This window comes from Centroberyx gerrardi, chromosome 5, assembly GCF_048128805.1.
Source record: "Centroberyx gerrardi isolate f3 chromosome 5, fCenGer3.hap1.cur.20231027, whole genome shotgun sequence".
Classification (NCBI taxonomy): Eukaryota; Metazoa; Chordata; class Actinopteri; order Beryciformes; family Berycidae; genus Centroberyx; species Centroberyx gerrardi.
In genome coordinates, this window is record NC_136001.1 from 28,496,680 (window position 1) to 28,523,213 (window position 26,534).

A 26,534-nucleotide genomic window follows, 5' to 3' on the forward strand; every position below is an offset into this window, starting at 1 on the left:
CTGACAAAGAAAACACTGATAAAAGGAGCTCGGTGTGCTGAGTCTGACTTTGTTGAACTGTCCCTGTCATAATGATTCGTGTTTGCCGTGCCATCTTGGCTTTGTTTTCCATGAGGGCGGCCAGCGGTTGTCACTATACCGGGGAGGGAGCGTTCTGCCTCAGGCCACAAAACACTGATAATGAATGTTCAACTCATTGGAAAATAAAGTGTGGCTAAAACATGTGGTCCGGATTGGTCGTTGTTTGGGTGTGAGTCAGATACGGTGACATGTACAGACGTTCAGTTTGCACAAAAGTCACTCACTTCCTGCCCATTAAAATGCTGATGCCATGCCACGGTTAGGCTGATGCAGGTGGAAGGTATTGTTGATAGGCTCTTTGTGCTAACTGCATGGTGAGCTTTTACACACTGTCCAACAGCAGTGTTGCCGCTATTTTTAGCCGGGTACAGCTGCTCCTTAGCACCCACCCTTAAACCAGCCATTCACCAGAGATTTATGGCACAGGCCCATGTGAAACAGCTGTAGCGTCTTGCCACTTGCTTGTCCAAGAAGCACAAGCCGAGGTCTCTCAGGCGGCCGCGTTGAAATACCATATTTTTTCATGTCTACTACGACGTTTATTACCAAGAGCGGACACAGTCACTCCAACAGCAAACATAGTTATCAGTCAGTGTGAAGCCTAATGCTGTTAGACGTTTAAACAGCCGAGTCCGGGACCTCCAGCACCGCAGTGATGAGTCAGCCTTGCCCACAGCACCACCTGAGTCCGGCACAAGTTCAACACTTGTGGCGAGCTGCTCCCCCCCGCCCCGCCATGTGTTCCGGCACGTTAGGCCAGCTTGCTTTCTTGCGCTGAAAAATGATCCCAGTTTGTTTATCTGACGAATATCCTCCCCGTCCCTGATGAAAGTGTGGGCGCCGTGTTTGTTCGTGTGTCCTTGTGTTGACGAAGACACAGAGAAAAGATACTGTGGCGTTTTTTTTTTTTTTGCTTCGCCCGTCCTGGAACCTTTTGTGTTTTGTAACCACCGACTTGTGTCTTTGTCCGTTAATTCTCGATGCCTCATTGTTCCCTTGATACAGTATCTGCAGTCCTGTCCACTGTCCAATTCACTACAACCTTACACTGACCAGGGTACTTAGGATTATCACATGATCCTATTAATGTAAATTGGCAGGGAAACTGCTGTGGAGCTACAACAAGCTGAGAAATTAGCCTCTCTCTCTCTGTGTGTGTGTGTGTGTGTGTGTGTGAGTGTGCTGGGGGTGGGTACTAAAAATGCAACCCTGACAGCCCCACTATAGCAGCTAAGCTTAAGTTTAGCTTATCACCGTCGTATTATTCAAAAGGACACCTTATCAGCCCAGGCAACTATTAGCCTTCTGCACTGTGCGGCTCCACACACACTGTTCCACATTAACTCTGGTGTCTATTTCAGCAGCTCTCTATCCATTTATTGATGCATGTCTTCCATTGATCCAGGCATTGATTTGCCATGCAATCCATTACCCATCTGTCTGTTTCAGCGGGCTTTTAAATGATCCGTCAGATTGAACTATTAAGGGGAGTGGTGGTGAAGTCCAAAGGTTGGTGATACATTCAGGGAGAGAGGGGTGCTGGAGGAAGAGGGGGGGAGGGGGGGGGTAATGAAGAGGGTGTCGAGAAGTTTGTATTGTATCTCACACTACAGAGCCATACAGGCGTCCCCAGGCATTTAGAGGTGTAGTACGTAATGATATACAAATCTAATTTACAAGGACGATGTTGTTGGGTTATTTTTCTGCTGGGTTCTGTGCGGACCATGTCGACATACCAGATTATAATACAGCAATGTATCGGACATCCAAATCCTCAACGACAAATGCAGAGTAGAACCTGACATATTGCTGCGCAGGTGAAAAACACAAAACCAGCAATTATGGTGATTTTCATGTTTTACCTTCAGTTTAAGTTAAATGGTCCTCTTCGGGTGGAGAAAGTTCTACGACTCTTCAAACCTTTCAAACCCCCCTATTGGATAAACTCAAAAATGCATGGTCATCAAGCTAAAAACAAGGCTGTTTTTCTTAGTTCCTGAAAAGTTGACATTTTGGAGGTTTTCACCTGACAACAGCGATATGCAGAAAAAATACAGCCTTCACACATTGCTCCCCCCCCCCCCCCCGCCGAGGTGTGTAAATTTATTTAGTCACTTTTTGGGTGTTAATAAATGTATACACCTTTGGAATAGAGAACGGTGCATCGAGATTGTTTCGCGCTACTTTGAATTACGGCCGCAGTTTTCAGCGTAGCCCTGTAATCTTGCTGTAAGAACCGAGAACATATTGAGGAAACAAAGAAAATGCCACCAGCAAAACATGGATGAGGGGGCTAAGAAGGGGCTTTCAGATTGAGATGCAAGATGGATTCATATATATTCATGAATTCACACAGAAAAGTCAAAGGGAAGCAGTATGATAATCTTGCAGTAATTGCATTTTTTCCTCCAACTGTTTTTGGCAGTGCTGAGAGCCACATCCTGAGCCATACGGCTGTGAATGCAGTCTTCAGGAGTGTCACAGCGGTGAACAGTGGATACATTCTGACCCTGTATCTAAGGCCAGTCAATCCACAGCGGGGTCAAGTGGTAGGTATGCCAAATCTGCTGGATTCATGGGGAATGGGATGGCTATCATTAGTCCTTCGATGGTCAATTATATGTTTAATTAACTAAGACAGACATCAGATAATTGAACTATTGACTGGCCTCTCCTAGGCACATTTGTCTTCTGATTCAGGGCGGGCCCAACTGCAGCCTGAGGTCCGGCTTTGAGATCCGCATCCAGATTTGTTTGGGGGCATAAAATCCTGATGTGACTGAAAATACAAACACACCCTTTCATTGGATTGATGGACTGAAGAAGAACTTTTTTGTTTTAATGCACAGTCTCTCTTTTCCAGCCGCAGGAGATGCCATCACATGCTTGGGTATTTTACCAAAAAAACCCAAAAAAAACAACAACATCCAAACAAACCGCATTTCAATCTATCAAGCATTTTTTTTTTTTTCATACATGTCAGTCTGCTGGATACATGTCAGCAGCCGCCTGAAAAGTGCTGACACGGCTGGCCTCCTGTCCAGCAGCCCGCTGCCTCTGTGTGAACTTGGATTTAGCTCAAGGGTATAGCCACCCTGCTAATGTGATGTAGCTCCAAGAAGGAAACAAATTGGCCTGACGTCTCATACACTGCCTTGTCTTGATTGTGTGATGGCTTCTGCTGCTAATGTGTTACGATGGGTAGACCTGCACTGGGAGGGAGAAGGGTGTGTGTGTGTGTGTGTGTGCGTCTGTGTGTGCGCGCGCGTGTGTGTGTGTGAGAGAGAGAGAGAGAGCGAGCGAGCGAGGATGGGGGAAGGGCCTCAGTCTGCAAGATCAGCACAAGTGGAATTGCATTGATTCAGTTAACTGCAGAGTTGGAGCGTGATGTGGAATTCTGTTTATCAAGGGTGGAGTTTACACGATAGGCTCCATTTTGATTTTATTTTCCACATCGTATTCATAATCATTCCCTGCTCTCTCACTTACAGCGATGAAATATTAGATCTGCTCCATACATACAGCTCCACCAGGAGTTTCATATGTTCGGTGAAATGAGCAGATATGCGTTTCATACTAATTAAATGTCTTGGTGGTGAATCAAATGGCCACATAATGTATTTCCCCGGTGTCTTTACAGTAAAAACATAACTAGAAATGCTCCCAGTGCTCAGATACGATGATACTGGCAGGCATGCAGTGCGAACATCATCGTAATCTATATCAATATGCATCATCAAATGCAAAATTGACATCATGTTCTGTTAATCACCGAGAAATGTGTTGCCCATTCCAAGTAAGTGTTAAGTCATGTTTCCTGTTCAAACTGCATGCGGCCTTTTGCCCCAGAAAAGACTGAGAGTGAAACTAAAAGAATTGCGAAATTAATCTGAAACATAGTATTAATTAAAGGGAACAAACTGCTGCATTTTAGCTTTGAAACTTGCTGTTCCCTAGGACTGTTTGGTCTGAAAAGCACACATACAATACTGTCTCCCACTGCCAGAAATGAAAGAGAAGAGCCTGTCCCCTCCCTGTGATCTGTGATGTCGTATTGATGTATAGGGAGAGTTGCTTATGTTCATAAATACTGAATGTACTTTTCCATACTGCAGGTAGAATATAGAAATTCAATTCCTAAACGGAGCAATGTTCCCTTATAATAAATCTGCTCCTATCAGATCAGATTAGCCAATGTTCTTTAAAAAAAAAATCCTATGTCCTTACATGAACGGCTTGATTGTATTTTAATTGTTCGAAAGCCATTTATTTTTAGCCTGTCCATATTTTTTGGCATGCAGGGGGGGAATCCACACATTGTTCATTACTGAGGCTTTCTCTTAAATATACATTTAAGAGGGACACGTTGGAAATATACATTTTCTTTACGCCTTTCCCTCACTGTCTCCCTCTTTCCTCTCCTCATTTCTCCATCTAGCTGCAGGGAATTTGTCTCTAAGGGTTTATCATGACTGCCTCATATTTCCCCCCTAGTTTGTCATTTTGCTGATCCAGACGCTTTTTCATATTTCAGTATTCTTATCATCCACCGGCAGTAAGATGATCCATTTCACTTATTTCTTAGAAGTGTGACTGTAGCCTAAGTCAATATCTACAAAATGAATTCAGCAAATGGAAGGCTAGCTGAGGAGGGGCAGCTAGTTAGCGGCGGTGGTGGTGCTGGTGCTGGTACTCATGGCGCAGGACACTTTTTTTTTTTTATCCAGAGTCAGCAAGGGTAAAATGTCAAGCATTTCTTAGGGAAGCGGCTCCATAGGATTCCATTCAAAGCTTTAATCTTAATTGAGAGCATCGCACATTGATATTCCATAGGCCTCTTTGCCCTTCGCCTCTCAGCTACTTTCATTTAGAGGACAGCCGTACTGCACTAGAGCATGGGGAGTGCTTTGTCAGACAGCCAAGAGGCCAAAGGCAAGGTCAACCTCTCTTTGTAATGGTGGCTCACTATGGAGCGAAGGCATCACCTCTTTGATGCTGTTGATGCTTTCACTAAACCCTTCTCCGGCTTTGTGCAGTCAAAATGAACTGGAATGCGTCGCGTTCTCACCTTGCGTTGCCATGTGACATCATGAAGGCGTCATATCTCAGTGTGCATTGTAGTAGCAAAGTTACACAGTATAGTTTCTCTCCTTCCTGACTTGTGCACCTAAACAAGCTGCTCCTTCCCCCCACAGCTCAGGGCCAAGCGGAGTGATGATTTAATGCAGGGTTGAGTAAAAGAGGAGATATTTGCATATTTGGCAGTCAGAGAGAGTTCATCATAGCAGTCACAGAGATGATTTAATGACGAGGATTTGCTTTGTGCCTCCGTCATCCCCCGCACACGCCTTATATTATCTGAAACAATCATTTTCCCCTAAAGAAGGCCTTTCTATTCTTTCAAAGTTTCATGTTAGTGAACGGTATGCAGACTTATAAGACATCTGTGCCGCGTTGAAGCTCCCAAAGCGTTGTGTTTAAGTGGTTAATGGCCCACAATAGGCGCAGTAGCATCCCTCTAATCCTCAAACAAAGGGGAGTGATGAGCAGATGCAGTGATAAGGCCCGTGTCATCAGGCGGGGCGAGGACGGGACCGAGGTGTGGGACTGCAGCGCTCGCTCCACTCCTGTGGGAAGACTCGTCATGCCACCTTTCCAGAGGTGACAAAAACAGATAGATAGAGAAATGGAAATGAAGACGCCCCTTGCGCACACACACACACACACACACACACACACACAAAAGCTGTTTACAGCCGAGTGCACAGCCCCTATCTGTGGGACTGAGGACCGAGCTCGACTCCATTTCTCATGCTCCTGCCTCAGCCCGCTGCTGACACAGATATACTGTAAAGAGATAGCAGCACAGATAGGTATGCATGTGCATGTCAAAATAGCCCTGGGGGGGGTGGGTGAGTCTGGAAACACAAAGAGTGACGGGGTAACACAGGATCCACATAACCGCTGCACTTCTCTCATTAATCTCAAACAAAATGAACCAGACATTTGTGCGACATCTATTTTTAAACCGGTTTGGAAGTGCAGTTTGAAATAATGGCAGTTTTTTTAAGTCATTGCGGGCAAACACAATAACGAAGTGTTTCCTCTGCTGATGAAGCATTGAAGCTGGGATCAGGATTAAAGGATTAGGCCTTCAAAGATTTGTTTTACCAGCGCATACTATGCATAAGAGGTTCCTATGGAGGGAGTGTCGCAAAGTCGGCTTCTGACAGGTTTATCAGGTGATCGGGGCTTGATAAAGCTTCAGAGGGGCTGCTCTTATTTCAAAGTGTCTCCCCCTGGTTCTGTGGGAAAGCCCGGCGCTCCTGCTTTCCGCTGCCTCCGCCGACCGGCCGTAGCAGCCCCTCTACTCCAAACGCCTCGGCTGCCACCGAGGAAATCAGCACAGTCGGCCTGCGGATACCTCCAGACGACCGAGCCGCAGCACTCCTGCGCAGGATATTGGGAAAGAATCCGTAAAGAAAGGGTTCACTTTATCTCAGGGATCAATAAAATCTATTCTAACCAGGCAGCGATGCAAGACTCTCGTCAATAACACGTAACCTACTTTGTAACTAATCAGGAGTCCTGGACATGAGATATTCACGCTGAAAAACACTGTGCTGAATATAAACAAAAATCAGTCCTACATTTTCGTATACATTCAACTACCCTTCTTTTGAGGTTGCGATATAACAATATTTAACTATTCAGCAATAAGTTACACAATCAGGGTCTTAATATAATTGCTCTCGATAGTCATACGGCTGGCTGCAGCTTTATTTAAAGCAACTTGACCAGCAGAGTTGTTTCATAGAGTGGAAAGAGGATGCGTCGGGTCCACATGTGAGTCAAGGCTGTTCCTCTCCCCTGGATTTAAATATAGCCCCACTTGCCATTACCCCAGAGAGAGTTATAATGACCTTTTGAACTCTCTTGCACAAAAGACACTTGAATCAACATACTTACTCCAAATGTTCTTCGCCGGCGCAGCCAAACAGTGGCAGAGACCTTTCAAGATGATTCAAGATTTTATTTCAGACAAGTAGGCTTTGATGTTTGTCACGGTTTTGTTTTCACTCACCTCGTGTGTGACGCGTTCCACAGGGCGGAAATGCTGATTTGGATTCATCTGTGCCGCAGGAGGCCGTGTGAGCGTACGGGAGGCAGGCCGATGGGAGTTTCCCACAACAATTGAACAGTTGAACATGCTTCAACACCTGATGTCTAGGTGGAGGTCAGAGTTGGCGGGGTTACGAGTCAGAGGCCGGCAGCCGGTGTTGTTGCACAGCCCGGGCGTGTCAGCGCTGCAGGCCGCCGCTCAGCCACGTGTGGGCGGTGTGTTCCCTTACTCACTGCACTTTCTCTTCTCTCTGGGTGGATTGCTTTTCCACCATTTGCTGCTTTGTATCAATGCATTCATGCAAGTGGGTATTTGCCTTGCAGACACTGCCAATTAGTATCTCATGTTAAGTCGTAATAAGCACCATGAGGCCGTTTCGGGCTGTCATTGCTCAAACGTTTCTTTTGGAAAGCGACTGTACTTGAATATATGATGTGTTGAGTCTTCGATGGTGCTGATTTATTACTCAGAGGCCCATTGTGGAGAGTCTTGGTTTGAGTCATGCTGACTAATAAAGAAACGTTTCAATTACATGGAAATTTGCATTTTTTGTCGATTTTATCACGTTCACCTGGCAGATTGTAAAATATAATTACTTATTGTTTGCTTATTGATTGTTGTAAAAAATGTATGTAAAAAAAAAAGAAAGTACAACATATTTTATACACACACACACGCACACACACACACACACACACACACACACAAACTGTATATATATAGTTTCTTCTTTCTTTTTTGTGAAAGTAGTAGTATATAATGTGAGTATTCAGTAAGTCATTTTAGGGAATATTTGCAGCATTTAGCACACTTACCCTTATATGAGTTTAATGATAGTCAACCACTAACAATAGTTGCCTTATATGGACCCATAGTCCCCATCAACATTCAGTTATTATTTTTATATTCTAAATACTAAAATTTTAATTTTAAATTTCCATGTTTTGAGAATCTAGTCTAAAAATCACAATAATCATAATAACCCATGCATAAATAGCACTATAGATTTGTCATGAAATTATTATTCCTGTTTGCAATCATCAACAGACAAGAAGCGGCTTCATGTGTCCCAGCATTTCTCTGACTGCTCGCAGCTTCAAAGGACAGCGTTTGTCTTACAATTGGTCACTTTTTCTTAAATTTAGTGACAATTCTTAAAACACCCACAGTAAACTCTGTTGTTTACTTGTAACCTTTCATTTGATTTTCTCCATCTGAGAAGTAACTGGTTGACCGGGGTTTCTTTCTTTCTTTCTTTTTTTTCTTTCTGCCGTTAAAATCCCAGAACAAAGTACTTCCTGTATCTTGACCACAAAAGAGCAAACAAGTACATGGGTTCACTGTAGTATAAAGGCCTGCGTCCCCTTAAATAGATTCCTCATACGCTCATAAGTTGGCCAATGACAAGCTTCTCCCCAAGCCCGACCACAGCGCACAGTTGGTCGCTCCTCAGTTGCCTCGGTTGTTTTAGCCAAGGCTTCACATGGACCATGATGAGAAACATGGTCCAGAATCAAAGAATGGGCGTGTGAGTGTATGTTGGAGGAGCAATAACGTGGCCCGAAAGCTCCGCGCAGCGCTTCTGAGGAACATGGAGGGAGGGTTATGACACAAGGGAGATGTTAACATGACACATTAGTGGGAGAGGGACACACCCAATTCCAAGGAGGCCTGTTAGAGTTCGGCAAAACGTATGACACCGCTGCCACATTCTCATGTCAGCAACACCCACAGAGACTCAGACGGGCCTTTTCGGGGTGTTGAATGGTATAAGCACGGCGACATTACTGCGTTTCCAAATGCATGTCCGTCATCATCCCTTCATTTACATGTACTTTTCTTATTCTTTTTCTGGTAAATCTATATTTTACCTAAATGCCAGGGAAAGTCAGATGGTACTAACGTTTCCTCTGACATTGTGTAACCTCTTATTTTTTAAGGAAGTTCTCCCTACATCTGAAGTGTCAAATGTTCCTCTGCGAATTGCTTTCTTAGTGTAGATGCGTTTGCTGTTCTCACACGAGACGCTTTAGGCCACCATCCACTCAGGCTCACTCTAACTGCATTGACAGATACAGCGTTATTCCAAACACATACAGTGCTCTCTCTCTCTCTCTCTCACACACACACACACACACACACACACTCACTCAGAACTACCTCTTTTCTCCCTCTCTTTTCTCTCATTTTTTCATCTATTACCGGCAGCCATAACAGTTTATTTTCTCGTGCGCACTCCTCTTCCCAAAAACCCAAAGTCCCAAATTACCTTTCCCGGATGCAAGCGTCTTATAAAGAGTCTGAATACAGTCCCCGAGGCCTGGCCCCGCTCTCCAGTGTGCGTCGAGCACCACAGGGTGCACATGCTGAGTGTCTGAGCAGGAGCTGACCCCTAATCAGCAAAGCTTTGCCAACAGCAACTGAGAGCCACAATTATCTGCCCTATAGATAGTTAAGGGGGGGGGGGCTGTGGAAAGGGAAGAGGCTGTCGAGGGGGGCGGGGGGGGCCTGAGTTAACCTCCGTGGCTCGTGTTTCTACTGTGCACTAATGGATGCCTGTCATCATTACGGACAGAAACAGGAGGGCGCCTGCCAGCTGCATGACCCCCATAAAACAGAACAGGAAATCCTAGCAGGGAATGAAAGGGAGAGAGAACGGCCACTCATTTCTCCTCTTCCCTTCCTTTCCCTTCTCTTCCCTTCTCTTTCCTTGTCTTCTCTTCTCTTAAATGACCCCTCCTCCACTCTTTGACCACCGGTTTTGCGCTGCTAATGGATCAGGCTTATCAATAAAGCACTAAAGTAGAATAACTTAGTTCGAAACTGCACTGTCACCTGAATGGAATAGGTGAATATACTGTGTATTCATCATAGCAATAAAAGGAAAGGGGTTGTGGGCACGTTTATTGGAATTTGGAACAAACCTAAAGTGATTGGCCTAAAGTCAATTTCACATCAGCTGCACGGTTCATTTACCTTTGTGGTTTACGCCAATTAACATCCTCTGTTGCTCACCTCATGTGGATCAGGCTGTGTTTTATAGAGTTTCTGTAACACTGGGAGGAACCTGTATAATTATTACATACAGAGGGTCGCCCTTTGCTCCGTTACCAAAGTCCAGGGTCTGTAATGTGACAGGACTTTGTCACACTCCTGTCAGTGGTGCCCAGTGAAACGTGACAGGGACTTTATCAGAGGGCCTTCCTATCAGATCCCCAGGAGCTCATGCACAAACACGCTGAACACCGGGTCCCAAGGAAGCCAGGTCCCGTATTACAGCCAATAAGATAGCAGGCAAGCTTTATTGTAGCGCTGCGGCTACACATTAATCCACTCCGCTCGGTCCTGCGGAGCCCGTCATGTGATAACTTTAGTCATTTACAGTAGTGCCATCGTAATTACTGTGGAACTCTTCAGGATGTGGCAACGAAGGAAATGCCTTTACGGTCCATGCAGGAGTCAAGGTGATGGGTCACGAGACAGCCACAGACCCTGTGACATTTACATTTCAGAAACAAAAAATACAATTCAAGATGTTGGGATTCAGATAAAAAAAGTGTGCATGTGTGTGTGTATGTGTGTGAGAGAGAGAGAGAGAAAGTGCACATGCGCATGAATGTCTGTGTTGGTATGTGCGTGTCTGTGTGTGTGTGTGTGTGTGCGTCATGTCCATGTCCATGTCTGTGTGCGTGTGTGATCACTGCATGATTCAGAGTGTCACAACTCTGCACAGAAACGACTGGACATCCTGAGCGGAAACCGCAGCCGGCGGAGCTGCGTTTTCCTGCGACACACAAACCTAACGCTCTCACAAAGAGTCACTTGACTGGACCCTCATATAGGAAGTGAAAGAGGAAGCCCCCCATCCATCCTGCCCTCTATCCCGCTCTCTGCTCTGCGCTTCACGTGAAGCCGCTCGTACAGACGGATCATCAGCGCAGGCCTCAGCCGTTGCTCAACAACAATGGCAAAAGAACCGGCTGGGGCTGGTAATGTCCTGCCGCTGGGGTCAAATGTCTGGTCAGTTGACACTTGGCCACAGAAGATTACTGACAGTCATCATTGTCAATGCAGAATTCATTGATTGATCACCAGTGTTTGCTTGAAACAGGGCACTGATTGAGACAAAAGCAGTGTTTACCCAGCTGATCAACTAATTCTGATTCGCAAGTCCTATCAGCGACGGGCCAAAGCAGCTGTTTTGCAATAATACTTGACAACATCTAATCTCTGATGGGCAAAGAGATGTCTCGTTTCTTTGGGACAGCCAGTCAGGAGCTCTTAGACAAGATAGTGCTGTTTAGATAGCCTAGCTTAACAAAATGAACACCGAACACAGAAGATGGGTACGATATCACAGATGGAAGTGGTGAGTAATGTTTGAGTGTGGGGTCCGCTCGTCCTGCCAGCCAGCCCTCCCTCATGGCCCGAGGCCTCTGGCTGTGTTCATTGGTGTCGGTGTAGCCTGGCAGCCTGCATTCCTCTGCCTCTCCCCACACAATGGTGAGTATCTCCAGCATTCCTCTGTCTGTGTCCACTGTCTGAGCTACAGCCTGGCCTTGGCAAACCAGCAGCACCACGTCCTGCACCAATCCAATCCCCGGTTTTACCCAAAATCCACCTCATTTTTGGGGCTTTAACATTCGAGTGTTTTCACCGAAAAAGGAATATCACCTATTTTTCATAGGCGGTATTCATCTTGTAACAGTATATCACAATTAAGTCTAGAGTGACGATGTACTCTTACGAATCAGTGGGTAGTGAAAAATGCCTCTGCAGTAGGGGTTTTGAAATGATTAAGGGGGGGTGATGATGCTGCCTCTTTATCCTGCTTTGTTCTGAGTGTCGCTCTTTTCCCTGCAATCATTCCTGCTATCCATCTGGATTTCACTTTGGGTTTTTTTAGTTTTTTTTAATGATTTTCCTACTGCAAACGTGTCTATATTCAACCATTTTCACCACTCTTTATCTTTCTCTCGCTTTCTCTCTTGTTCTGATGGCACAGCCGTGCAGACACCTTTCCCTCCTGCTGACTCAGTAGCCAGCCTCAGGCGCTGTGGGCTCGGGGTGTTGGTGGCAGGGAGGAGGGGGAAGTGCGAGGCTCCCACATCAGGCCCGCCAGCCTATCACATGCGAGGGAAAAGAGCTGGCTAATCGTTTCTACAATGGCACCCTGCATGCTGTCATACAGGACCACAAACCGCTGTCTTCTCCAACATTCGTACTTTATAACGCCAGTGTTGCGTGCGAGTCCACACGTGATGTATGCATGTACACAAACACACAAACATGCACATAGATGTGCACTGTTGGAAGGACCGCACCCACTAAAATGTGCGCAAGTGTGTAAGTAAGTATACACACACACACACACGCATAGACACCTTGCACACACACTCGCAAATATACTCAAATATATACAGTATGTGCAAATAAGCACTTCCATGTTAAGGAGTTTAATCCAAAACACTATATATCTATTTGGGAAAATGTTATCTGATGTTCAGCACTCATTATTTAAAATTGCAGCTGATTATGTATCAGTTTATTATTAGTAGTATATCTAAAATGTTACTGTTTTGTAAGTAAATGTCTTTAATGAACAAATAACTTCAATAATAATTCATAGTCTTCAGAGTCTTACTTTCCTGACAGCAATAATTTTGTCAGAGTAGGGACATTTTTAATTAGGACATTTTACTAGTATATTTTTTTTTAAATGGTGGATATCTCATTTTACAATTAAACTCTACCTGTAAATATATTCTTACGCCATCTACGAGAGAAGATCCTTTACCAATGACACCACAGCATAGAGGAGCATTATTCACTGTCATAATCACCTGGTGTATTTTCTGCTACATCCTTGATGTTCACAAACGCAATCATCTACGTCACACAGTCCCAGGGCAGCGGGCCGACCCTCTGGGATTAGGCCTGTTTTCAGTAGGAAAGTGCTTTTGCACCTGTGGTGTGATTTTGGAGCTGCTTTCACTGAACAGAGGGTGAGGTCAACGCTGTCAGAGGTCACACATGAAAACAGAACCTGGTTTCCAGGCTAAAGGATGGCGCCATTAGCGCGGCCACCTGCCCAGCTGAACCCGTGCAAAGGGGGATCAGTGAGAAAGTCTTTGAGAAAAACATTTATGATACACTCAGTACACGACTCTAACGGTTTCTGAACACGAGCCACCGCAGAGGTTATAAACTCAATTTACAATGTGGCCACTTATCGCATATTATCACACTGGCCCTTGGAACTATTACGGTCATCTAAATATTATTGTAGTCCTGAACTGAGAATGATCTGTGTACAGGAAATTAGCTTGAGGATTTCAAAATGGTACCGGGGAGAAAAAAACATATCAAGTGAAAGAATTCCTCTGGAGCTGGCCGGCGGAGTGCGCAGCAATGTGCTGTGGTTGTTGTTTCTCTTTTCCTCTGTTAATGAATGCAGAGGTGACCTGTTTGTCTGAGGAAGAGAGCAGAGGGGAAGCCTGATTTCCACTCCATTTTATCTGTGGCCCACAGCCCCTGCCAGTCAGCCCTCTGTGCTTTCACATGCCGGGGTCCCTCAGGAAGCAGCACTCCACGAAGGGCAAAGGTCAGGGAAGAAGAGAAAGCCACTCGTCCTTTCATTTACCACCAAACCAACAAATACACGGCATGTGCATGTTACTGTGCGTGTTCCCTTGGCCCTCTAATACTGAAATCGAGGTTTGATTGAGCGTTGTGCTCAGAAAGCAAGTTCAGCTCCATTATGTATCTTCAAATTAAGTCGCTTTGACAAAATACTAATACTAATATTAAAGTAATGTTAAACCTTGAACCTCTTGAATCTGGTGTTGCTGGGTTTCTATTTTACAGGATGATTTCAGAATGACTGTTTATAGTGATGACGATGCTTTTTTAAATACGTGTACGTTTACATCTAAACTGACAATTCACTTTGAAATTGTTACTATACTCTGTGTATGGCATATTTCAAAACCTTAATTTAATGTATGTACAGATATTGTGTCAGATGTAGCTTGCATTATGCATTTACGCACTTAAAAAACAATTTGGGATATTTACATATTGTCAGCATGATGACTCAAAATGCTCAAATAGCTTCTATAAGTGTAATGAATCACACTACCATGAAGCAAATTACAAAGAAAAGTGTGCATGTGCATTCAAAGGAAATACTTAACTGTAAGGATAGTTTCTGTTAGAGAGTAACAATGCCAACTGATGAGACACAATCTTAAAAAGTCACAATGGCTTTATTGATCCATAGTAGATGAAAAACAATTTAAATACAAAACAATGCCAGTCAATATTGAGAAAAAAAAAACTACAATTTTTTCTTACATAATTGTATATTATCTTAGAAAGAAAACAAAATAAGGAACAAATCTGTCCAGCAGAATCAGCTTCATAAAAATAATGGAAATTTAATCTCTAGTATATCATTCTTTTGGGTATGTTATCTATTTTCAGGAAGCGTGAACACAAAATATGGACAACATTTGAGCAAAGAAAACTGAGCAAAGCAAAATCACCATCAGCCATGTAAATTGAGTGGTAACTGAAACAGAAGAAGGCTAAAATCCAAATACATTAATAATAGGAAAGTGGATATTCTCTGATTTCAAGTATTTCCTTTCAGACAAAATACAGATAGGCCTATATAAAATAAAAAAAAAAGATCTCACACATGTCCTGCATGCATGTTTCAATGTAATTTTTCATTCATAACTTGTTGCCTAGTTGTATCAATTACATTTATTTGAGAGATAGACTCGGTATATCCCACATTGATTATGACCTGTAGGTATGATGAATCAATAGGATTATTTGTGAAACAGGTACAGGACCCACTGTCAACATATATGCCTCCCTATAGGGAAAATAACATCAGAGTTCTGCAGGAAATAAAAAAAATCACTCACATTAAATACTCAGGTGAGGAAGGGTTGTCACTGGTAGACCCAGTTTCGTGGTAACAGTTTGCACTGGTCAGTTTCTCGCATTTAAGTTTATATGCGTCCCTCTCCCGGGCCAGTCTGTTGAGTTCGTGTTTCAGCTGCTCCACTTGAGAAACCAGGCTGGTCTTCTCGTGCTCCAAAACGTGTTTCTGCTGGACGCGCTTGTAGCGGCACGACTGTGCGTAACCTCTGTTTTTCAGGGTCCGGCGCTTCTGCTTGAGACGCATCACTTCGTCCTTGCCCAGGCCTCTCAGGTGCCGATTCAGCTCCCTGACGGACATGGAAACCAGCTGGTCGTCGGAGAAGTGGATCTCGGCGTTGTTTCGCCTGTCGTGGCGGCTGTGGTGCTGCTGCTGGAGATGGTGGTGCGCACCGAGGACCTGTTGGGCCTCCGGCGACTCGGGAGACCCCAGGTCGTCTTTGTGATACTGGTCTTGGCAGTGGCTGCTCGGGATGCCTTGCATGTCGGGGTGACCCGCGAGTCCCGCGTAGTGCTGGACGGGGTCGTTTAGGTGCCCGTACCCCTCAAATTCAGCTTGGAAAGGTGGCGCGTGGTGGCCGTGGGGCGCAGACGGGTGGCCCTGCTGCGCCGTGGTGCCGATGAGGGCCTCCACCGCGTCCTCGGGTGTCAGACCGAAAGCTTGAGGGTACATCTGCTGCGGGTAACCCCCGTTGTTGGCTATCCAGAACTGGTCGCCTCCGGGGTTATTTCTCTGCTCGTTTGGGTTGAGGTTTGGTGACGAGGGTACCGAGTTGCAGGGCGTGCTGCCCGGGGTGGACGAAACGGAGTCCGGTCTTTGAAGCTGGCTGCACGGCCCGATGAAGGAGCGGTCCATCCCCTGCATCGCCTCCTTCTTGACGCCGAACTTCATCAAGTCGAAGTCACTGACGAAATCCATGGGGGTTTTCTGCAGTCCCAAATGTAAATGCGCCTCGGCGGTCATATTCTTCGGCAAGCTGGTCTCCTCCAAGAGCTCCAAAACGCTCACAGCTTATTTCATGCAGTCAGTGAAATGATCGCACTCACTTTGAAAATGACAATAATTCCGAAATTTGACTAGGATTCAAGCCTAGAAGGAAAACCATGCGTGCGTAAAAAGGCTCCCACCTTATTATACCCGGAGGTGAACTAGTTGTGTACCGCGCAGGCTGTAGGCTTCTGGGGCCACAAAACTAAGTCCGCTGAGATGCCAGAGGACTAGATCCACCTCTGCCTGTTCAGGAGAAGCGCACTTTCTTCATAAAGCTGCATTGGCATGATGTCACGCCTTGCAGACTACACCTCCATGCTCCTCTCCAATGAAAAGACGCTGAAGAGGGCAATTTGCATAAAAGCTGATGCGAGTGTGTCTTCAGAAGCTGCTCGTGATGATCATTTCGACCAAATCCTGGGCGAAATAATGCACAGTGGCACATTCTTCTATTTTTTTCACGTTCGACTTATCCCACTCGTACAAATGGCTCATTACTGTCTCCATGTTTTTGTTCCACTTATCCTCTAGGCTTGTTTTGGATTCATCACAATATTCATCTGGCCCGGCCAACTGACTACACACCCAGACTTGAGTAGACATTACTTGAATCATTTAAAGAAGATTTAATCTTCACTAAACTCGTAGGACTGACTTTGCTTACTTCAAATTATTATTGAAATTGTTTAACTACAATGTGAAATTTGTATTCAGCATTCAGTCTGTCTTTATAAACTGGTGTTTTAAACATATTGCCATGCCTGTATGATTTCCCTCTAACAACAACAAAAAGGGATATGGAGGTGCAGGACAATTCATTGTCACTGTTGTGGTTGCTGTGTTCATTTTCTTAGCACACGGGTCAATACTGACACCTTGTGGCCGTTGGCCTTCACTGCTGGTGTCAGCATAGAAAAGAAGTGGAGCTTCACCCCGAAGCGAGGAAATGGAAAGGGGTTTCCACCATTGCCAGTAATGTTAAGGGTTAGGTTCCATCACCTCTGACTTACTCAGTCATCACTTATGTTAACTCTGAATAAACGCATACCATAATACAAGTGTTGTCACTGACATGTCTCTCAGGCTCTGCTGTCACACAACTCCACAACCATAAAAATGTGACTTGATTCAGGCGGGTCACCAAATGCTAACAAGGCCAGGAAATTATGTTGCTAGTTGTAGCATTCAAAATACACCCAGAATCATCCTGTGAGTTTTGTCTGCTTCATGCTGCATATTTTGAAAATGCCAAAGGGTTGCTGTGCATAGTTATGCACTACAAATAGGCTAACAAAACTCTCCAAAAAAGTGTCAGAAAACAGTTACACAACATGCTTCAGTTGGCCGTAATTAGCCAGCTAGCACTTTATGGTTTAAGACAAGCTTTTTAGAGGTCACATTTGTTTCTGGCATTTGTTTTTCAAAAATAAGAAACAAAATATGTGACAGAAAACATGAATTTTAACATTGTTGTTAATGGACAGTCTTCTTATATGGTGGCTACCTTCCCCCTCTGTCGCATCCTCAAATAAATGCAGCAGCTATCATGGTATAAGATGGAATTTGGTCTCAATGACCACGTCTCTGTCTCTCTCACTCTCTCTCTCTGTATACACAACATCTATCCCACATGACAATAGGGTTCTGTTTGCTTCACTGGCTATTTGCTAAACAAAAAGGACCATAAACAGGAGTTAGCTTCGTTAACTTTTCAGCCCATTGCAGATAACAAACATGGAGCAAGTAAGTAGCATTAGGAGAAAAACCATGGCCAGACAACATAAGGCTGAAGTTATGATTGCTGGAGAACAACTAAGGTATGGAGAGAGAGAGAGAGAGAGAGAGAGAGAGAGAGAGAGAGAGAGGGAGAAAGAAAACGTAAAACAAACTACTTTATGGCTGATTTAAGATTTAAGGTTTACGGTTAGGCTTATGGCTGATTTTGACTTCACTCCAAGGTTGAGGCTTCATGATGGAAAGTTGGTCAAGGAGCGACGGTACCACTTGCGCACGTACCCCAACTGCTTCGTGGCCCAAGAGCTTATCGACTGGCTTGTGGGCCACAAGGAAGCTCCGGATCGGCCCACAGCTGTCTGCCTCTTGCAGCACCTCATGGACCACGACATTGTTCACCACGGTAAGGAGGAAGCACTTTGCCAAGCCTCAGCTGATGGCAAAGGTCACCCTCTCAAGAGGTCTTTAAAGGGCCGATTGTATCATTGAAAAATGTATTGTATCTTTAATAAGAGTCTCATCACTTTGAAGAGTCGTTGGGATTATATCTCGCCTTTTCTTAGTCTGTGACAAGCGGCCTGTGTTCAAGGATGCAAAACTGCTGTACCGCTTCCGCAAGGACGATGGCACATTTCCTTTTAATACAGAGGTGAAAATCTTCATGCGAGGACAACGGCTGTATGAACAGTAAGAGCTGCTTTGTTTGCCCTGAAATTCTCTTGGTCGAGTGGGAACAGTTGACCTTGAAGCATTCTATCATGGCTTTTGAGGGGAATCACAGTCATAGTGCATAACACATGTAGGTGAAAGAATATAATTAATTGGCTGGGCTTACAATTTTCCACCCTGGAATTTGGTATGCTAAATCTCCTCTCAAATAGATAATGGTACTTTTGTCTAATTGCTTTCAGTCAATTTGCATGTTATGACACAGGCCCATGTTTGTGTGTCTTTCTTCAGTCTCATAGCGGGCAAGGACTCTATTCTGCAGCTGAGAGAGGAGCATGGTGTTGCGTATCAGCGCTCCTTTCCCGGCTGCCAGCTGATTGACTGGCTCCTTCAGAATGGAGAGGCAGAGAGCCGGCGCCAGGGACTGGACCTGAGCCGTGCGTTGCAGGAGCATGGTATCATTCAACACGGTGAGGGGTATCATCATTTTCACCTGATTGATCTATGGTATTCGAAATGCGCTGGCTGTCAGTGACCTCTAGCAGTGGATGGCCAGCTGGGGCTTTTACAACCTCAACAAAATAAACTTATCCTCTCTTCACAAAAAAAGTCCCATTAATTCTAACATGTGTCCCAATTCTTCTGTGTGCGCTCTCACTCCTGTCACCAGTGTCAAAGAAGCACAACTTCTTTGACAGTGGGCTACTGTATCAGTTCTGCATCAATTTTCGCCGCCGGCGCCGCCTGTCTGAACTGATAAATGAAAGTGAGCAAGACAATGAGGAAGAAGTGGCAGTGCAGACACAAGAGGACAACCGTCCTGACAGTCCTTTCGTCCTGCGCAAGAACCCACCCCAGGAGGGCAACAACGGATTCCAGTCTGGTAAAAAGAAAAAGTTTCTCTGCACTCTTTACACTTACGGAGATGTGAATGCCTATGTTTGCTTATTGCTGCATAATTGCATAATTCATTCATTCATTTTTATCACAGTGGGGTCGAGTAAAGACTTGAAACAGGTTGCCAATGGGCGGCGAGGCAGCTTGAATTCCCTTCAGCTACATTCTGCAGGATTTCCACCCCTTGTCCAGCTGTCTTCAACCCCACTGGTGAGATGCAATCCTAAATCAGGCAAGTGGGTAATCTATATTCATTTTACAAATGTTTCAAAATGTCACTAAAATTTAGATCTTTGGGATTGAACCTTGCTTGACAATCTGTTATTTTTCAGTTTTTCTGGGCATAGTGTTTTAATTTCCAAATCTTCAAACAAGATGAATAAATACTTTTAATGTTTTTGCAGTGCTTACAAGAAATTTTACATGTGAAGAGCTGCTGGCACCTGGTGCACCCTTCATCAAAAGAGTGCTGACGGTGAGCTGTAATGATTCAACCTGGTTTCTTTAAGATTATAAAAATCAGCAAGAACAGAATGAACATTTGCACATCATTGCTAGGATTTCAAAGCATTAACAGATTTTGGCCTTAGTTGGCATCAGAAAGAAAGCCAAGGCTCTCTTGTTTCTAGCTCTTGGAGAGACTTTTTCATGTTAACAAACCAAGACTAAACTGCCAGAAACCAAAGCAATAGAAATTCTGTTTTGGGGCGGATTTTACCTTTCATCTCTACTGAGCGTGTAATAACAATTTATCAAACAGAGTTCTCACCCTTCTGTCTTCCATGACATATCCCAGGTGATGGGGGATGCATTAGGCTGGGGCTTCGTTGTCAGAGGCATGGCTCCCTGTTATGTCCAGGCTGTTGATCCTGGAAGCCCTGCAGCAGCTGCTGGAGTTAAGGTAACATACTATATCAGCCATATTAAAAATGTATACACATGGCACTAATATACATATATTCCCTGTGGTGGATGGGTGCTTATTTAGTAAATAAGCACCCATCCACCACAGGGAATATATATTATTAACTTCAAATGATTTTCATACATAAAATAATTTGACTTGCACCCTGAGACAAAAATAATATCTTCCTGGCACTCTGTTTTTTAAGGTTCGTCAGTTTGTGTGCCAGGTGAATGGACAGAGCGTTCTGTACCTGGACTACCGGACGGTCTCAAGACTGGTGATGACAGGACCTCGCACCGTTGTGATGGAAGTTCTGGAACCACTGGAATGACCACATTATATCAAAGTGTCTTCACTTTTGATTTGAACACAACCATTCTGCCAACCACAACAATTTATCCATTTGCTGGAATAAAATGTTATATCATTAACTGTCTTTCTCTAACAGACAACAGGGGCGAAGGTCAGCTCTTACACATTTGGGTGCAACAAAATATAAATCACTGAAAATGTTTATCAATGTTGCAACAAGAATATGGAAACTGTATAAACTCTATTGGGCTGCCACGGGCCTCTGTGGTTTCATGTGCCTGGATCCCAGGACAATTATTGTTGTTATCAAAAGTAATATATTCTATTATTATCAATCACAACAATGGATAAAAAACTTGAAACTTCAGCCACCCACCCCCTCCCCAGTTCCCTTGCATGACTTCCGTCTTTTTGTCGTCGCCATTTTGGATTGAGTGTTGACTTACTTGGAATAGATATCGCTAGCTAGTAGGCTGGCTTCATCGCTAGTACAAATAGGAGAAACATCCAGAGGACAGAGGGTGGTGCTGCTAGTTATCTCATTCCATTATTGATGGAGAATATGCTGTTTTCTTGAGATGTGCACTACTTTGTTCCACCTTTCGTTCCTCCAGTTAGCTAGCTGCAGCACAGCAAATGTGATAGCTAGCTAGTTTGCTAACTCTGGAGCTGAGCATCAGCACCGGCTTTGAGGAGAGCGAACATCATCATTCAACTGAGTTTGACCATCCCGATTGGCTAGCTAGCGCCTTTGTTAGCCATTTATCTAGCTAGGCAACCTATTTAATCTTCAAACGTGTCCTAAGGTGAGTAAAAATGGTGCATCAGTAAGTGATTTTTGTCAATGAGGGGGAGAATTGTCTAACGTTACCCGGCTATGCAACGCTAGCTTCAATGCTAGGTTAGTGGCCAAGCCGACAAGAGCGGGCGACCCATCTAATGCTGGCTAACACGTTAGCCACTTCAGCTAACCGCATATCCTGCAATATTCCGACTCCCCAATTTCAGAGCTAACTAATTGAGCAGGCGAGGTCACATGATAGCAAGCCCCAGCAAGATAGCAAGATTCGGTTGTTTTGATCCCAACCAAGAGTCCATCAATTAACGTTAGCTAACTTGAAGCATTACTCCTGAAATCTTAGGATGTTGGGCCCCTGTGGAAATTGGAGCCTTGAACCTAGCAATAATGTTAATTTATCAACATAAGTAAATATACTGACAGTGATTTACTGTTGAAGTGGGCCTCTGGCCTATTGAAGAATTGAATTTCTGTGGATGTAGGTAATTATTATCTGCAGTATCAATTCAAATACATCCAAGTTAGACAATTAGCCTGATGAAATGTGGCTTGAGACTAGGATCCACGTTGTAACAAGTTAGATTAAGCCAGCACCAAACTAATCAGCGGTTTTTCGTCTGTCTTATTTTTCAGGAGAGATGTATCAACTCCCAGTGAACAACCTTACAAGGATAAGGAGAGCCAGAAAGCAGGTGAAAAAAGCACTTGGAGACATTGGGCTGGAATACTGCAAGGAGGCAGCGGAGGTGAGTGTATTTTACATTTAAAATTTCAGTTTAACCGAGGTCCATGACTTGAAAATAGGCCTAAGGAAGTTCAAGTTTGATTATTTATATAGCCCTCTCATAGGACTTTACAGAGAATGAGCCCAACTAGATCTAACTAATCAACCATAGAACAGAATGATATAGGGCAAACATAAGGAAGAGAACAAAGCACAAGACACACTATAGCAGATTTTAGCAAGACATAACAGCCTACCTATTCTACATAACCTAGCCTACCTGGCACCACCTGCCTTAGACCCTCGAATCATACAAGGAAAAACTTCCAAGAAAACCTTATTTGGGAAAAAAATGGAAGAAACTTTTAGCGGGCCAAGTCAAGAGGGATCCCCACCAGAACGACAGAGAATCCAATAGGAGCTGGGACAAACAGTTACAATAACATGGACAATGACATGAGAAAAACAGATGAGGCAAAAGGAAGATTATTATTATTTTTAAATGTAGCTGTAAGTGTAGTCTGTTGTTTATTCACTGTCTTTGTCTTTGCTCTTTAGATTTCAGCAGTGGATGGAAAGTCTTGCCTTCATTTTCAATTAAAGCAGTTGGTAAATTCTGATAATGTTAAAGTTCACTGCAGTAAAAACTGAAATACTCACTATACTTTTTGCTGTCCTTCCTACAAATTTCATGACATACAATTTGCAGGAATAGTTAAATAAGATTGTCCTCTATCTTGCTAAGAAGCTTTAGGATCGCAAATGCCCAAATTGAATTTAGAAAATACAATGTTTTTTTTGTTGTTAGACAACTCAGTGTAAATTATGTAAAAGTGTGGCTTAGCAAGGCTCAGCAGAATATGCCATGCTGTTCAACTGATGATTATTAATGTTATACCTGTTACACCTGTTTTTTAAAGAAATTATCTAATGTAACTAATTTATTCCACGATTCATGCGAGTGATGCAATTAATGAGGTAACAGGCTTTTGGGAAAGACAATGTGGCCAATATTCATAAAGACATGTAGCCTGTCAAAAATGACAAATTGGATGTATGCTAAGATTTATTCAGAATAACATGTTTGCCTTCATTTTCTTTTCTGTACACAGGACTTCAAAGAGTTTTGCCCCAATGAGCAATATGTAAAGGGCACTCTTTGCCTTGAGATTTGCTCATGGGATCCATCATACTCTAAGACACAGGTAAACCACATTCCCATGTTCTAGGCCTTATCAAATTTCTATAACTCACAAATTACCATTTCTGTCTTCATGGTCTTGAGTTATTTATTTTTTCCTTTATGTCTTTTAGGACTATCGATCTAAGCCATTTTGCTGCACAGAGTGTCCATTTTCTTCCAAATACTACTCAGGCTACAAGAATCACTTCCGCAATGTTCACAGACAAAACTTTGAGAACAGCATTCTGCTCAACTGTCCATACTGTACATTCACTGCAAGCAAGAGAACTATGGAGACGCATGTTAAAATATTCCATATACCCAGTTCAGCACGGCAGAGTTATGGGACCTTCCAGGGAACTGCGGTGGGACAGAAGGACAAAACACTGCTTGACAGAGCCAGACAGGGAGATAATGTAGAAAGAGCAATGTACTTTTGCAAAAAATGCACATACCGAGACCCTCTCTACAATGTTGTGAGGAGGCACATCTACAGGGAACATTTTCAACATGTTGTCTCACCCTATCTGGGCATGGTTTCTGAATCATCAGTCAAAAATGGTGCTAATTCTGTCAATGGCAACAACATCCTCTGTAAGCGCTGCCAGTTTTCTACCCGAAGCTATGAGGCACTAGTACAGCATGTTGTTGAGTACCACGAGCGCATTGGTGCTCAAGTAACAACCATGATTGGACATGCCAACGTTATGGTGTCCAGGTCTCAGACCTTCCCGGGGGTGTCACAGAAAGCTTCTCTGATGATGGCTAGGGGCCGCAACCTTGCATCCGAGCCACTAGGTCATGCAGTGGGTGGTCATTTAAAGCAAGGGGCCTCTGTTCTTAAAAATCAGTCCTCCATTGCTGGCCATCAGGTGCGTGTCGCAGTTCCTGGCAACAACGCTTTGGCCGAAAGTACTACTATTGGTGTAAACACAGCCCAAACACAGAAGTGGAAGATATGCACTGTTTGCAATGAGCTTTTTCCTGAAAACCTCTACAGTGCTCATTTTGAAAAGGCGCACAAGGCAAAGAAAGTATGGGCAATGGCCAAGTATATAATGAAGATCCACAACTTCACCAGCAAGTGTTTGCTTTGCAACCGCTATTTGCCCAGTGATACGCTGCTGAACCACATGTTAATCCACGGGCTTACCTGCCCACAGTGCCACTCCGCTTTCCACAATGTAGAGAAAATGATTGAGCATGTTGGACAGGCTCACCCAGACGACTTTGCCGGCCCACCTGGTGCATCCCCGCTAACCTTTGATCTCACCATCAAACAAGATAAGTCCAATAACATACAGCTTGTTGTTATCACCTTTAACATGAAGGAATCTGTCAATGGTCAAGATCAGTCTGCACCTGCTCAGAATAGCCTCCCACCTGCAGTCAAGTTAACAGCTCCCAAAATGATTGAGAAGAAAAGTGATGCACCTGCCAGAAGTTTGCCTTCAGCAACTCTGTCTGGCAAGAGTGAGGTGGGGAAAACTCTGTGTCCACTGTGTTTCACCATCCTCAAAGGTCCCATCTCCGACGCTCTGGCTCTGCACCTGAGGGAGCGACACCAAGTGCTCCAAACAATGCATCCTGTTGAAAAAAAGATGACATACAAGTGCATTCACTGCTTGGGAGTGTACACAAGTAACATGGTGGCCTCCACGATCACGCTGCATCTTGTGCAGTGCAGGGCTGTGGGCAGATCCCAGGCAGGCCAAGGCATCAAGTCTGCCTTGACTCTCAACTCTTCTGGGGCTGGGTTCCTCAAGCGGCAGCTACCCACTCAGACCATGTCCAACCCCAAGAGGATGAAACTGAACAAGGAGTCAAAGATTCCCTCTACCACAGTGGGGAATCGGGGAGAATCTGATGATCTTGTACTGGATCCTAGAAGCTATGAACACAAGACATATGAGGCCCGAAAAGCTTTCCTCACGGCGTACTTCAACAAGCGACCGTACCTTTCTTCTCCCGAAGAGGAGAAGCTGTCTGCGAGTCTGTGGCTGTGGAAATCGGACATTGCCAGCCACTTTGCAAACAAGCGTAGGGTTTGTGAGAGAGAATGCGAAACCAAGAAAGTTGGTGTGCTACTTGGCTTTGACATGCAGGCTCTCAAGAAACTTAAGCACGACATGACCTTTGAGGACACTAAGTTGGCTGGTACCTCGGCGGGGAGATCAGGTTCTGGAGGCCTCAAGTCTGGTACTCCATCCACAGACCAAAACAAACAATGTGAGACAATTAACTGTACCCTAAAACTCAGTACATACACAGAGACCATATCCATTGACTCCGATAGTGAACCAGAAAAAGAGGATGGCTTTACTGAGAATGGAAATGTTGACAGAAACCAACATGAAGATGTGATTTCCCAAGAGCCAGCAAACCTGACAGAAGAGATTCCCTCTATGGACACGGATGGGCCTTCTAGAGGGGAGAGGAGCACTTTGCAAGATGGGATGCAAGATGCTTGGGTGGCTTTCTGTTAGTGTCCCTGCTTAGCAGTGTGCCTTGGTTGAGTAACGGTTTAGTTGTAAAGGAGTATTGAAATCAGACACGTGGAAGATCTTTATCATTGGCATATGAGATGGCCTCAGAGAGAGAGTTACGGGACTACAGGCAATTATAAATCACAAATATTTGGTCTAATGGCATGGTTCACTAAAAATACTGTAATTCCAAATATTGACCTCAACACCAGTGTTGAAAGGAAAAAAAGATAAATTAAGCTACATTATAGTGCAAAAGTGTATGGCTTCTGTAATTGATCATTTGTGACATTGTATATACTTTAGCCATTGTACTTTGTTAGTTTACGCATACAATCTGTGTTACTTATTGGTTAACTGTCACAAAGATTTCTGAAATGAACATGACAATTTCCCCACTTTCATATTGACTTTTTTTCTCAACTGTGAGATGAAACTGTATTATACTGTCATTTCACATTTAGAAAGCGTAGGATATGCTAATTGCCTATGTACACGTTGTTTTAATAAATAAGTTTGTTTAATAAAAACTATTGAGGGTATATGTTTTTTAACACCACCAGTCCATAGGCATTATCGATGACAATGTTGTCTTTTGTGCCAAGTCGCCCCTTTCCTACACAGATGTTAGATAATACACAGTTGAGTATGAACGTTCATGTGTCTCACCTACTG

The 26,534-nt window shown here is 44.1% G+C and overlaps 3 protein-coding genes across 4 annotated transcripts; 2 read left to right on the forward strand and 1 right to left on the reverse strand.

Annotated features, from left to right (window-relative positions):
- Positions 1-14,453: 14,453 nt before the first annotated feature.
- Positions 14,454-16,376, reverse strand: mafbb (v-maf avian musculoaponeurotic fibrosarcoma oncogene homolog Bb). Its single transcript, XM_071917447.2, has one exon. The coding sequence runs from the start codon at positions 16,119-16,121 to the stop codon at positions 15,138-15,140; it is 984 nt and encodes a 327-aa protein (XP_071773548.1). The 5' UTR covers positions 16,122-16,376; the 3' UTR covers positions 14,454-15,137.
- Positions 16,377-17,815: 1,439 nt separating this feature from the next.
- LOC139925938 (DEP domain-containing mTOR-interacting protein) lies at positions 17,816-20,835 on the forward strand. Of its 2 annotated transcripts, none has more exons than XM_071917468.2 (9): positions 17,816-17,891; positions 18,107-18,285; positions 18,446-18,569; positions 18,843-19,021; positions 19,222-19,434; positions 19,543-19,680; positions 19,853-19,923; positions 20,245-20,349; positions 20,561-20,832. In XM_071917468.2, exons 2-9 carry the CDS (start codon positions 18,261-18,263, stop codon positions 20,684-20,686), a joined length of 981 nt encoding a protein of 326 aa, XP_071773569.1. In that variant the 5' UTR covers positions 17,816-17,891; positions 18,107-18,260; the 3' UTR covers positions 20,687-20,832. The 2 variants fall into 2 exon arrangements, with proteins under 2 accessions (XP_071773569.1, XP_071773568.1); XM_071917467.2 differs by having other exon boundaries at positions 17,880-17,965; positions 20,561-20,835.
- Positions 20,836-21,108: 273 nt separating this feature from the next.
- Positions 21,109-26,450, forward strand: adnpa (activity-dependent neuroprotector homeobox a). Its single transcript, XM_071917448.2, has 4 exons — positions 21,109-21,473; positions 22,100-22,212; positions 23,303-23,395; positions 23,505-26,450. The coding sequence occupies exons 2-4, from the start codon at positions 22,105-22,107 to the stop codon at positions 25,857-25,859; spliced, it is 2,556 nt and encodes an 851-aa protein (XP_071773549.1). The 5' UTR covers positions 21,109-21,473; positions 22,100-22,104; the 3' UTR covers positions 25,860-26,450.
- The last annotated feature ends 84 nt before the right edge of the window (positions 26,451-26,534 follow it).